Raw genomic sequence first — 14,387 nt, 5'->3', positions numbered from 1 at the left:
GGAAAGAAATGGAATGGAAGGGAACAATGTGCTGCCCCTGGCTTATCCTCGGTATTGTTGACTAGTGCAGGATTCAATGCCCATTAAACTGAACCAATCACAACAATTTAGAAGAAAAGTAAGAAAGAAGAATTCCTTCAGAAAGAAAAAATAAAAATTTTGTAAAATTTTTTTAGATGTTGATGGACTTCTATTTTACTCATTTATTTATATGTGGTGCTGAGAATTGAACCCAGTGCCTCACACTTGTTGGCAAGTGCTCTACCACTGAGCCACAGCCACAGCCCAAAAAAATAAAATGTACTGAACCTATATTAAGATATAAAAGCAAACAAGAGTCCTGGCCAAAAATATAATTCCAAAGATTACCCTTAAAATAAATATCAACAAATCAACATTTATTGAACAACTACCCAACAGAATAAGTACACTGGGAACACGGAATAAACAACTGCAGGCTTGGACCTCCAGAAACTTTCACCTACTTTGGGAGAATGCTCATAAACAATTACAATGCAAGCAAATGTTATAAAGACTATACTCAGGAAACAATTACTATTCACTACAAACTGAGATGAAAGGGACTCTTAGTCTGATTCACTCCTTTGTCTTGGATCCATTCTATAATATCCTTCAAGTATTCAGGCTACATGTACCAGGAAGGCAGTTGTCACAACTTCACAGACAGTTTCAAAGCAACTGAATATAGAAACCAAAAGGAGTTCAAGATAGAAGTTAACAATCAGAGAGATGATGTTTAGAAACAAGAATTTGGAAATCAAATGAATATCAAATAAATATAATACTAATGAGGTAGAACAATATACCAACATACCACTTGGTATAGGATCAATATGACACAAATCCAGGAGAAAAAGCCATGGGCTACTGTAAGCCACTCCCAACTACAGAAATGTCTGGCCATGGGAAAAGGTATAGAAGAAATCAACAAAGCAAAATTCTACCCTATCTGGGCCTGAATCACCCCTAGTTCTCCACTGCAAGACTCTCTCTAGGTAATCAGCAGTGGATTGTAAGTACCCGAGGCAAAGAAAGCTCAGTGCGCCCCGCCCTTTTTTTTTTTTTTTTTTTTTGAATATTTTTTATACAGGGAGAGTTTGTGGATTGGGATTGCTGGCGGGGCTGTGGTTTCTGTGCCGAAAATCCACTCCGCGGGAGCCGCCATTTGCTTTCTGCTTGCTGTCTTGATGGCTCTGTATACACTGTCCGGCAGCCGCACCTAGAGGTTGGAGCTGGGCTGCGTGCCGAGCCCTGTCCTCCGAAGGCTGGACTGCAGCCTCGAGCGTCTCTGTGGCCTGTTCGCCGCTGCACCTTCGGGCAGAGCCTGCTCTGGGGTCGTTCTGCACCCCCCTGCCAGGGGACACGTGCTCCGGAGGAGGGGGACGGAGAGCCGCGGCGGCAGCCGCTTGGGCCCCTGGGGCCTGGCACCGGGCTGAAGAGCTGCGGAGGCCAGGGCGGCTCTGCTACGGTCGCAGACAAGCGCGGACACTCGTCAGCGCGGCCCAGAGTTTCATTTCTAGAAATCTGGACTGGAAACAGAAGCAGCAGTTTGTATAATCCCAAGAACTTGCTTATACCAGGAAGCTGTAAGGGCAACATGAATATTACTGAGGAGATGTAACATGGTGGCAGGCGCAGAGAGATCAAGTCTCTGACATCTTCAACTGCGCGGGCATAGGGAGCCGTAAACTGTCTAAATGCTGTTTGCTCAGGATCACTAGGCAATGCTGAGCTGACGTGGATCTGGGGTGTACAGGCTGGGCCCCTCAGAACACACACACAGAGCCCGAATCGGAGGCAATTAAGCTCCGGTTCGCCTGCTTCGTGTGACTCAGCACTAACGATCCCGCTGAAATAATTGGCCGGCCCTTAGGAACTTACAGAGGTAAAAGCCAACCGAGCCTTCATAGGCAGTGGCCACAGGACTGAAACGGGGATTGGGAGAGACAGTCAGGACCCACCCGTTGCATTGGTCATCCGGCAAAGGGAACAAACGGTCACCATTTGCATGGGATATCACCATGGCAGAGAAATGGCGTCACGGGCGGAGGAGATAACTGCATTGAAACCAGCGCGACAGGTGTGTAATCCCCTAGCCATCTCTCTCCACACAGCGGGGAAACCTTAAGGGCCACTCCCAGCTCTCCTGTGAACGCAATAACCAGACCGAGGGAATCAGGAGTGGCGCGGGACTCGCGGCGCGGAACTCCCAGCTACCGCTCCCACCAGTGCTGACAACTGAGGTCTCTTGTACCAGCTACCAGGGGCGTGGCTACAGGAGGGCAAGCAAATTCGCTGGGGGATCTCAGCCCCAAGCTCTACAAACTTAGGGTCTGAGGGAGGCAAACAGGGAGAGTGAGCCCAGGTGTTCATGAAAACAGGGCTCCCAGGAGCAGCAGACCTGGCGTGTAGCCAGTATTGTGGTGAGCGCCACAGGTGAGCACGGCCTGGCTTGAGGAAACACAAGACAAGGCCCTAGACACTCAGGATTGGAGACCCGCCCAGTCTAGGAGAAAGAGCTGCTGCACAGTGAATGGTTCCCACCTATTGAGAGGAGAAGCTTGGCCCAGTGGGCACAACTCCACCTACTGGAAGAGAAGTTAATAGAACTCTAGGACTGCATTTATTATTATTATTATTATCATTTTTTTTTCTTTTCTTTTTCTTTTTTTTTCTTCTTTTTCTTTAATTTTCAATTTTTATTTGTTGTTGTTCTTTAATTTTTTTTTCAATGTTTCTATTTTTTTTAATTTTTTTTTATTTTATTATTATTTTTTTTTTAATTTTAATTTTCATTTTTTATTATCACTATTATTTTTGTTAAAATTTTTTTTTCGTCTTTTCGGTCTTTCTTTATTATCTAATCTTTGTTATTCTTGTTTCTTTTGTCTTTTCATTTCTTTTCAATCTTCTTATTCCCCCTTCCTTGAATTCTACCTGCCTACTCTCATTCTCTTTAGTGACTTCTTCCCTTCCCTTCTAATATCTTTCCTCTCAAGCATCAAATAAATCTATAAGAGTAAACAGAAACTCAGCAGTCAAACAGAACAAGAAGTAACATGAGCAGCATAAAAAAGCAAGGAAGAAAAGGAGTACAAACAATGAAGGACAGCCTAAATATTCAGGAGGACCTAGAGTCAGCAGAAAAATGGTCATATAAAGAACTCAAGGAATACCTTAGACAGATGGAATGGAACCTTAAAGAAGATACGAGACAGCAAATCCAAACAGTGAAAGAACACTTTGAAAATGAATTACATAGACAGATAAAAGAAGAAGTTAAGCATCTGTATCAGGAGATTGAGATTATAAAAAAAAACCAAACAATAATTCTAGAAATTAAGGAAACGATAAACCAAATTAAAAACTCAATTGAGAGTATCACTAACAGAGTGGAGCAAGTAGAAGCCAGAACATCAGATAATGAAGACAAAATATATCATCTTGAAAAGAGCCTAGCCAACTCAGAAAGGCTGGTTAAAAACCACGAGAAAAACATCCAAGAGATATGGGATAACATAAAGAAACCAAACCTACGAGTCATCGGGATAGAAGAAGGTACAGAGATTCAAACCAAGGGAATGAGTAACCTGCCGAAAGAAATAATTACAGAAAACTTTCCAGAAATAAAAAAGGAAACGGATATACAAATTGTAGATGCATACAGGACACCGAGCACACAAAATCACAGTAGACCAACGCCAAGACACATTGTTATGAAGATATCCAATATACAGAACAAAGAGAAAATACTAAAAGCTACAAGGGAAAGGAGGCAGATTACATTCAGGGGTAAACCAATAAGGTTAACAACGGATTTTTCATCACAGACGCTGAAAGCGAGAAGATCCTGGAACAACGTATTTCAAACACTGAAAGACAATGGATGCGAACCAAGAATTCTGTATCCAGCAAAATTAAGCTTCAGGTACGATAACGAAATAAAAATCTTTCATGATAAACAAAAGCTAAAAGAATTTGCAGCCAGAAAACCAGCATTGCAAAGCATCTTGAGCAAAACACTACACAAGGAAGAAATGAAAAACAATAACCAAAACCATCAGTGGGAAGTGCCTCTATAAAGACAGAGGGCGGGGGGAAAGCTAACCATGGAGAAACAAACTAAATTAAAAAAAAAAAAAAAGAAGATAAATAATCAAACATGGCTGGAAGTACAAACCATATATCAATAGTAACTCTAAACATTAATGGCTTAAACTCTCCAATAAAGCGACATAGGCTGGTAACATGGATTAAAAAAACAAATCCAACAATATGCTGCCTCCAGGAGACACATCTGATTGGAAAAGACATACACAGGCTGAAGGTGAAAGGTTGGGAAAAAATATACCATGCACACGGTCCTCGTAAGCAAGCAGGGGTGGCCATCCTCATATCGAATAAAATTGACTTCAAGACTAAATTAATCAAAAGGGATAAGGAAGGACATTATATACTGTTAAAAGGAACCATTCACCAACAAGACATAACAATTATCAATATTTATGCACCAAATAATGGTGCTGCGACGTTCATAAAACAAATTCTCCTCAAGTTCAAGAATCAAATAGACCACAACACAATAATTATGGGTGACTTCAACACACCTCTCTCACAATTGGACAGATCCTCCAAACAAAAGCTGAATAAAGAAACTATAGAACTCAATATCACAATCAACAACCTAGACTTAACTGACATATATAGAATATATCAACCATCATCAAGTGGATATACTTTTTTCTCAGCAGCACATGGATCCTCCTCAAAAATAGACCATATATTATGCCATAGGGCAACCCTCAGTAAATATACAGGGGTGGAGATAATACCATGCATTTTATCTGATCATAATGGAATGAAACTGGAAATCAATGATAAAAGACGGAAGGAAAAATCCTACATCACATGGAAAATGAACAATATGTTACTGAATGATCAATGGGTTACAGAAGACATAAAGGAAGAAATCAAAAAATTCTTAGAGATAAATGAAAATACAGACACAACATATCAGAATCTATGGGACACAATGAAAGCAGTTTTAAGAGGGAAATTCATCGCTTGGAGGTCATTCCTCAAAAAAAGGAAAAACCAACAAATAAATGAGCTCACACTTCATCTCAAAGCCCTAGAAAAGGAAGAGCAAAACAACAGCAAATGTAGCAGAAGGCAAGAAATAATTAAAATCAGAGCGGAAATCAATGAAATTGAAACAAAAGAAACTATTGAAAAAATTAACAAAACTAAAAGTTGGTTCTTCGAAAAAATGAATAAGATCGACAGACCCTTAGCCATGCTAACGAAGAGAAGAAGAGAGAGAACTCAAATCACTAACATACGGGATGAAAAAGGCAATATCACAACAGACACTACAGAAATACAGAAGACAATTAGAAATTATTTTGAAAACCTATATTCCAATAAAATAGAAGATAGTGAAGACATTGATAAATTCCTTAAGTCATATGATTTGCCCAGACTGAGTCAGGAGGATACTCACAACTTAAACAGACCAATAACAATAGATGAAATAGAAGAAGCAATCAAAAGACTTCCAACCAAGAAAAGCCCAGGACCGGATGGGTATACACCGGAGTTTTACAAAACCTTTAAGGAAGAATTAATACCAATACTTTTCAAGTTATTTCAGGAAATAGAAAAAGAAGGAGCTCTGCCAAATTCATTCTATGAGGCCAACATCACCCTGATTCCGAAACCAGACAAAGACACCTCAAAGAAAGAAAACTACAGACCAATATCTCTGATGAACATAGATGCAAAAATCCTCAATAAAATTCTGGCGAATCGGATACAAAGGCACATCAAAAAAATTGTGCACCATGATCAAGTAGGATTCATCCCTGGGATGCAAGGATGGTTCAATATACGGAAATCAATAAATGTTATTCACCACATCAATAGACTTAAAAATAAGAACCATATGATCATCTCAATAGACGCAGAAAAAGCATTCGACAAAGTACAGCATCCCTTTATGTTCAAAACATTAGAAAAACTAGGGATAACAGGAACTTACCTCGACATTGTAAAAGCTATCTATGCTAAGCCTCAGGCTAGCATCATTCTCAATGGAGAAAAATTGAAGGCATTCCCCCTAAAATCTGGAACAAGACAGGGATGCCCTCTATCACCACTTCTATTCAATATAGTTCTCGAAACACTGGCCAGAGCAATTAGACAGACGAAAGAAATTAAAGGCATAAAAATAGGAAAGGAAGAACTTAAATTATCACTATTTGCAGATGACATGATTCTATACCTAGAAGACCCAAAAGGGTCTACAAAAAAACTACTAGAACTAATAAATGAATTCAGCAAAGTGGCAGGATATAAAATCAACACGCATAAATCAAAGGCATTTCTGTATATCAGTGACAAAACTTCTGAAACGGAAATGAGGAAAAACACTCCATTCACAATATCCTCAAAAAAAAATAAAATACTTGGGAATCAACCTAACAAAAGAGGTGAAAGATTTATATAATGAAAACTACAAAACCCTAAAAAGAGAAGTAGAAGAAGATCTTAGAAGATGGAAAAATATACCCTGTTCATGGATAGGCAGAACTAACATCATCAAAATGGCGATATTACCAAAAGTTCTCTATAGGTTTAATGCAATGCCAATCAAAATCCCAACGGCATTTCTTGTAGAAATGGATAAAGCAATCATGAAATTCATATGGAAAAATAAAAGACCCAGAATAGCAAAAGCAATTCTAAGCAGGAAGTGCGAATCAGGCGGTATAGCGATACCAGACTTAAAACTATATTACAGAGCAATAGTAACAAAAACAGCATGGTACTGGTACCAAAACAGGAGGGTGGACCAATGGTACAGAATAGAGGACACAGAGACTAATCCACAAAGCTACAACTATCTTATATTTGATAAAGGAGCTAAAAGCATGCAATGGAGGGAGAATAGCATCTTCAACAAATGGTGCTGGGAAAACTGGAAATCCATATGCAACAAAATGAAACTGAATCCCCTCCTCTCGCCATGCACAAAAGTTAACTCAAAGTGGATCAAGGAGCTAGATATCAAATCAGAGACTCTGCGTCTGATAGAAGAAAAAGTTGGCTCCGATCTACATATTGTAGGGTCGGGCTCCAAATTCCTTAATAGGACACCCATAGCACAAAAGTTGATAACAAAAATCAACAAATGGGACTTACTTAAACTGAAAAGTTTTCTCTCAGCAAGAGAAACAATAAAAGAGGTAAATAGGGAGCCTACATCATGGGAACAAATTTTTACTCCTCACACTTCAGATAGAGCCCTAATATCCAGAGTATACAAAGAACTCAAAAAATTAAACAATAAGAAAACAAATAACCCAATCAACAAATGGGCCAAAGACCTGAACAGACACTTCTCAGATGAGGACATACAATCAATCAACAAGTACATGAAAAAATGCTCACCATCTCTAGCAGTCAGAGAAATGCAAATCAAAACCACCCTAAGATACCATCTCACTCCAGTAAGATTGGCAGCCATTATGAAGTCAAACAACAACAAGTGCTGGAGAGGATGTGGGGAAAAGGGTACTCTTGTACATTGCTGGTGGGACTGCAAACTGGTGCGGCCAATCTGGAAAACAGTATGGAGACTCCTGGAAAAGCTGGGAATGGAACCACCATTTGACCCAGCTATTGCCCTTCTTGGACTTTTCCCTGAAGACCTTAAAAGAGCGTACTACAGGGATACTGCTACATCGATGTTCATAGCAGCACAATTCACAATTGCTAGACTGTGGAACCAACCCAGATGCCCTTCAATAGATGAATGGATAAAAAAAATGTGGCATTTATACACCATGGAGTATTACGCAGCACTAAAAAATGACAAAATCATAGAATTTGCAGGGAAATGGATGGCACTAGAGCAGATTATGCTTAGTGAAGCTAGCCAATCCCTAAAAAACAAATACCAAATGTCTTCTTTGATATAATGAGAGCAACTAAGAACAGAGCAGGGAGGAAGAGCAGGAAGAAAAGATTAACATTAAACAGATACATGAGGTGGGATGGAAAGGGAGAGAAAAGGGAAATTGCATGGTAATGGAGGGAGACCCTCATTGTTATACAAAATTACATATAAGAGGTTGTGAGGGGAATGGGAAAATAAACAAGGAGAGATATGAATTACAGTGGATGGGGTAGAGAGAGAAGATGGGAGGGGAGGGAGGGGGGATGGTAGAGGATAGGAAAGGTAGCAGAATACAACAGTTACTAATAGGGCATTATGTAAAAATGTGGATGTGTAACCGATGTGATTCTGCAATCTGTATTTGGGGTAAAATTGGGAGTTCATAACCAACTTGAATCTAATGTATGAAATATGATATGTCAAGAGCTTTATAATGTTTTGAACAACCAATTAAAAAAAAAAAAAAGACTCTCTCTATCCACCTGAGCCAAGACAGGAAAAACTAATTTATTCTACGTTAAGCATGGCAAGAGGCATTTATCATATGTCATTTAACATTTATAGAACCAGAGCTTCAGACTTCTCCAGAGACAGGCTCAAGGAACCTCTCTGCCCTAGGATCCAAATCTGTTATGATATTTTAGAGATATTTAGGAGACAGCTTGAGGAGGAACAAAGAGCAATAGAGTCCTAAAGACAGTAGTCTGGATTGGGGTTCTGGTCCTGAAGTTGTGTGTCTCTGCAAAAGTCACTGGGCCTCTCTGGCTATTGATTTCTTAAGATTTGTCCCATCTGCCTGGCAGGCTGTTCTAAAAATGAAAATGGAGTAACATATGTACAAGGATTCTATAAATACAATGCATCACTGATATGCATTTATTCATTTAACAAGCAGTTAAGCATCTATTCTAGACTCCAGGGTTACAGTCATGAACAAGACAGGCAAGATCTTGAACAAATGGAACTTACATTGTAGTAGGTGAAAGGCAGTTAATAAACTCAAACAAATAAGTGAGCAATAGTGATAAATGCTACAAAGAAAACAGGGTGATATGAAAAATAAAGTGACTAGATAGAGTAAAGAAGGAAATGGTCACAGGCCTTGCTGAAACCTCAAAGACCTCTTCAGCCAAGCAAAGAGCTGAGGAAACAAGTGTATAAGGAACAACAGGTGAGGCACGTGTGAAACATTGAAAGAAGGCAGGCTTGAACACAATGAGTGAAAAGAGTGTTCGGAGACGAGACTGAGAAAGTAAACATGAGCCAAACCCAGTATGGGCTTAGACCTCTAAAAAGATGTTTTCTTTTTTCTTTCTCTACTTTTGTTTTCCCCCCTGGTACTAGGGATTGAACTCAGGGACACTTTATCATTGAAGTACATCTCCAGTTCTTTCTATTTTAAGACAGGGTCTCACTAAGTTGCTGAGACTTAGCATCAAATTTTTGAACCTCCTGCCTAAGCCTCCTGAGTTGCTGGAATTATAGGCATGCATCACTTCACCTAGCCCTAAAAGGATATTTTCATTATCAAAAAGCTCTTCTTTTTTTTTTTCAATACAGTGTAATAAATGAAGCATTTATGCAAATATCCAGCATATACATTATCAAACATAGGACACCTCCAACTTTGTAACTGAGCAATGCCACAGCCAAGAAACAATATACCTTATACAAAGACCCTATGCAAAATATTCTTAAAAACCTTACTAAACAAAGATAACATTTATTATGTTTGGCAAGTCAAATAATAAAAACACTCTTTATAGTAAGTGAAAGTTTCAGAAACAGAATTTGAGTTTTTAACAAAGTTTCCAATAGAAAAAATATATTTAGTCAGTAAATATTTATCAAGCACCTACTATGTGCCAGGCATTTTTCTTAACAAGATAGAAGTGATGAACAAATAAGTGATAATTTAATAATTGATTAAAGATTTGCCAAAGTATCATAATATGAGAACTGAGCCTCAACTTATTTTACATCTCTATGTTTTCTGAGGGAGGGGTTATATAGGCTTAATCATATGTTCCTGTAAGAAAGCAAACTTACCAAGGAATTCTTAATCACTTCACTTCTATAAAATTCTGGAAAAGAAGAAAAAGAACAATAAGTGATATGAAAGAAAATAAGTTAATTAACTAACCCTTAATCTTGTATATTTTCAAACATATATTCTAGTAAAACATTTTAAACATGTTCAAGGGCTCTATTCTGTGTTGTCTTTATCTACAAAAAATAAAAATAGAAATAAAGATTAAATTAAAGTGCTTTAAAGGGGAAATATCACTTTTGAAGAAGGTTCAAATCTCAGGTTTAATTTAGTGATTGTTGTCTAGCTCCTTTTACCACGGATTCTAACTTGAGCCCTTAAAATCTCAAACTTTCTTCTTCCTCCCCCCGCCCCCCACTACTACTCTCTACAGCTGATTCCATTTATCCTGTTCTACTCAAACATCTCTATAAGTCAAGCCAGGTGGCTCCCTCCTATAATCCCAGCAACTTAAGAGGCTGAGGCAGGAGGATTGCAGGTTTGTGACCAGCCTCAGCAACTAAACAACACAGCAAGACCCTGTCTCAAAATTTAAAAAATAAAATAAAAAGGGCTGGGGGTGGGACTCAGTGGTTAAATACCCCTAGGTTCAATCCTGGGTACTTTAAAAAAAAAAAAAAAGAAAAAATCTCTTACGATTATTCACTGTAGTCTTGTGGAATAAATACTGTCCTAGCAACCAGGTAAGCTAAACTCAATCTCCACCTCTGTCACTAACATTCTGTCTCTTTAACTTCCTTAGTCAACTTCTTGACTAGACAAATAGAGAATTAGAGTAATAATCAAAGGTCCTCTATAAACATCAAAAATTCATGGGGCTGGGGATGTGGCTCAAGCGGTAGCGCGCTCGCCTGGCATGGGTGCAGCCTGGGTTCGATCCTCAGCACCACATACAAAGATGTTGTATCTGCCAAAAACTAAAATGTAAATAAAATATTTAAAAAAAAAAAAAAAAAATTCTTGATCCTACAAACCTTCATATATGTTGGTGTTACAATACCCAAAGACATCAAAATACCTTAGGTTTCTGACCCAACAATGCTCCATATTCCCTCTGCTTACTCTGCCCAAGTAATCCCAGTGCTTCTCTGCCATGGCAGAACCCATAAGGACTCCTGCATCCTTATATTGTTTCCCCAGTGTGATGTACATCCTACTGGTACTTGAGATGATCTGAGCTGATACATAGACAAATTTTTTCCCCTAATATGTTGAAATTTATGTGTCACATATTTAACCCATAACCATAAGCCCATGAGCCCCAGCACTTGTTCTGTACATCCACTCTTTCCTAAGCATGTTAAACCACTCCTGGCACAGAGGAGATACTTGGGAAATATGTTTTACTGATTAAACAATTTCACAGATTATGCTTAGACATAAGTTTTAAAATAATGAATTGGTCTTTGATCTTGCAATTTTACTTCCAAAGGTTTGTCTCATACATTCATGTGTTTTAGGAAAACATCTTTAAAAAGATTGTTTTGTATAGCATTATTCAAAACACCCCAAAAGTTACAGTAACTTTTAACAGTTACAGAATCAAGAGATGGCAAAGCATGGCTAAAATGGCAAGTTTGGGCTGTCATACTACATGCAATCCATTTAACATATGCTTATTAGTGCATCAGACTCACTCATAACAGGAAAAATACAAGCTTAAACTATACTGCAAAACTATTTTTCACCTATCAGACTGGCAAAAATTCAAAAATTTGCACAGTCCATTTGTGAGGCTGTGGAAACAAAGGCACTCATGCAAGAAGCAATTCACATGAAGGCAATCTTGCAGTAGCTAACAAAACAAAGTGCACAATCTTTTTGTCCCAGTAAGTGCACTTCTTGAAATTTACCCTCCAGGTATACTAGCACACAAACAAAACAGTGTACTTACAAAGTTGTTTGATGCAATACTATAACAAAAGACTGAAACAGCCTAAATGCCCAAGAACAGGAGCCAGTTACATAAATTATGGTACACATATTCAGTGTAAAATTATGTAAGGAAAAAATTAGGGAGGGTCTTTAAACCAACATGGAAAAAGCCATTTAAGATACATTAAGTGGAGTAAGTAGGGTGGTATCTTTGTGTGAACAAGAGAGGAGAAAAGAATAAGAACACTCCTATTTTTACTTGTATTTGCCCTAAAGAATCTCAGGAAAGATGAACAGAAATGAGTAAGAATAGTTATCAGGGTGAGGTGGAAAACTAGGATGATGGGAGACCCGTGAAAGGAAGGTTTTAATTTAAACCTTTGTATATATTTTGAACCACAGACTGAATTATCTATTCAAAAATTAAATTTAGAAAAAAAAAAGATATGTATTAGCACATGCCAAGTATTGTTCCAGGTTTTAGGAACACAACAGTGAGCTAAGGTAAACTTTAAAATTTCTGCTCTCGTGGAGTTTACATTCTAGTGGAGGAGCCATATGTTACCAAATAACTGAACATACTGTATGCTGGATGAGCGTAAGTACTGTGGACAAAAATAAAGCACAAAAGACAGGCAGGATAGTCACAATCTGCGAGAGGGTTAGTGGGTGATCAAGGAATTTCTCTGAGAAACAAGAGGAATAAAGACCTGCAGAAAGGTGAAAGGCTAGTAATGTGGCTACCTGGAGGAAAGAGCTTGGGGCAAATAAACAGCAAGGTCAGGAGGGCAGGAGAGGAACATGAGAGGCAGCAGAGGGTCAAATCATGAGCCTTCAAGGAAACCACACGAGTTTTTGGCTTTTATTCTGAATGAGGGAGGAAGCCACTGGGGGATTTTGAGGAGAATATCACAATCTGATTTTCATTTTAATAGAATCTTAGTTGAGAACAGAGTGAGGGAGAGACACAGACAGACAAACCTGTTACAAGAACACTTCAACAATTCAGGCAAGAGATGATGGTTTGGAGATTGCAAGAAGTGATCTGATTATGGCAACATAATAATAACAGCCAAAAGTACTTGTTAATAAATTGGATGTGGGATATAACAGAAAGATGACAATCCAGGATGATTCCAAGGTTTTTAGCAAGGAAACGGAGTTGCCATTTTTGTAATAGAAGAATGAATTCAGGATTAGAACATCAGAAATTCATTTCTGAACATACCACTTGTTACAGTTTGGATCTGGAATGCCCCCCAAAGGCTCATGTGTTGAAGGGTTGGTGATCAATGCAGCAATGTTCAGAGGTGGGGCTTTTGGGAAGTGATTGAGGGCTCTGACCTCTTCAATGAATTAATCCACTGATGAATTTATAGTTGAAAAGACTACTGGGAGATGGTGGAAACTGGAGGAGGTGGGACCTAGCGGAAGGTCCTTGGGAATTACATCTTGCCTCCCCACCCCTCCACATCCACCTCTGCTTCTTGGCCATCACAGAGTGAAGAACATTGTTCCAACATTTTCTCCTGACCATGATGTCCTGCCTTACCACAAGTTCACAGAAATAAAGCCAACTATGAACTGAAATCTCTGAAACATAAGCAAAAATAAATCTTTCCTCCTTTAAGTGGTTTATCTCAGGTATTTGGTCACAGCAATGGAAAGGTGACACCAAGGTTAAGTTACTACTAGACTTCAAAGGGGGTTGTACAACTGGATATAGGAGTATGAGTTCAGAGGAAAGGTCAATAGATCATATTTAAATATGAAACTTGGATGAGATCATCAAATTAGATTGTATTGAGTTCTTCTTCAGATGTATCGCAGCTAGTTGGTATTCCAGGAGAAGACAGACACAGATATTTCACAACTGAGAAAATAACTGAATGAAGAACAAATTTGATGTTATAAAAATTTCAACTTTATGAGGGAAACAAAATTAGAACCTGGTTCCCCATCCATACAACAGGTTTTATTCTATGGGGATATAACAATTGGTATTTGATGTGAACTACCTTAACCGAAAATCTCCTACCAGCACTAAAAAGATATCAAAAGTCAAAAAATTTCACACATATGTTCTTGAGACCTGCTAAAATAAAAGAATACTTAGAAACCAGCATTTCAGATATTCTTCCAATAAAAAAATTTCTTGTAAAACTAAGAAATGATACCACTAAATAGGTAGTACAAGTAGTTCAGTGAGAAGAGCCAACTGACCTTTCATCATAGTCATTTTACACCAAGGACCATATAATGATCATGAAATATTCATGTTTGTCATGACAGGTCCAATAAGATAAGGTGACCTGCTGAGCATGGTGGCACATGCCTGTAATCCCAGCAGCTCGGGAGGATGAGGCAAGAGGATTGAGAGTTCAAAGCCAGCCTCAGCAATTTAGCAAGGCCCTAAGCAACTCAGCAAGACCTTGTCTCTAAATAAAACATAAAAAGGGCTGGAGAATGTGGCTCAGACAG

At 38.6% G+C, this 14,387-nt stretch overlaps 1 protein-coding gene across 3 annotated transcripts in view; it reads right to left on the bottom strand.

Annotated features, from left to right (window-relative positions):
* Positions 1-14,387, bottom strand: part of Uvrag (UV radiation resistance associated) — a 330,605-nt gene that overhangs the window by 288,215 nt on the left and 28,003 nt on the right. For all 3 annotated transcript variants that reach the window (XM_046442008.2, XM_046442007.2, XM_046442005.2), the window contains exon 3: positions 10,031-10,065. In XM_046442008.2, the coding sequence (XP_046297964.1) occupies positions 10,031-10,065 (35 nt within the window). The remainder of the gene's footprint in view (positions 1-10,030; positions 10,066-14,387) is intronic.

The sequence above is a fragment of the Marmota monax genome, unplaced genomic scaffold (assembly GCF_021218885.2).
Source record: "Marmota monax isolate L192 unplaced genomic scaffold, Marmota_monax_Labrador192_F-V1.1 WCK01_AAM20220418_F8-fsc00068, whole genome shotgun sequence".
NCBI lineage: Eukaryota > Metazoa > Chordata > Mammalia > Rodentia > Sciuridae > Marmota > Marmota monax.
This window is presented reverse-complemented; position numbering and strand designations above follow the sequence as displayed.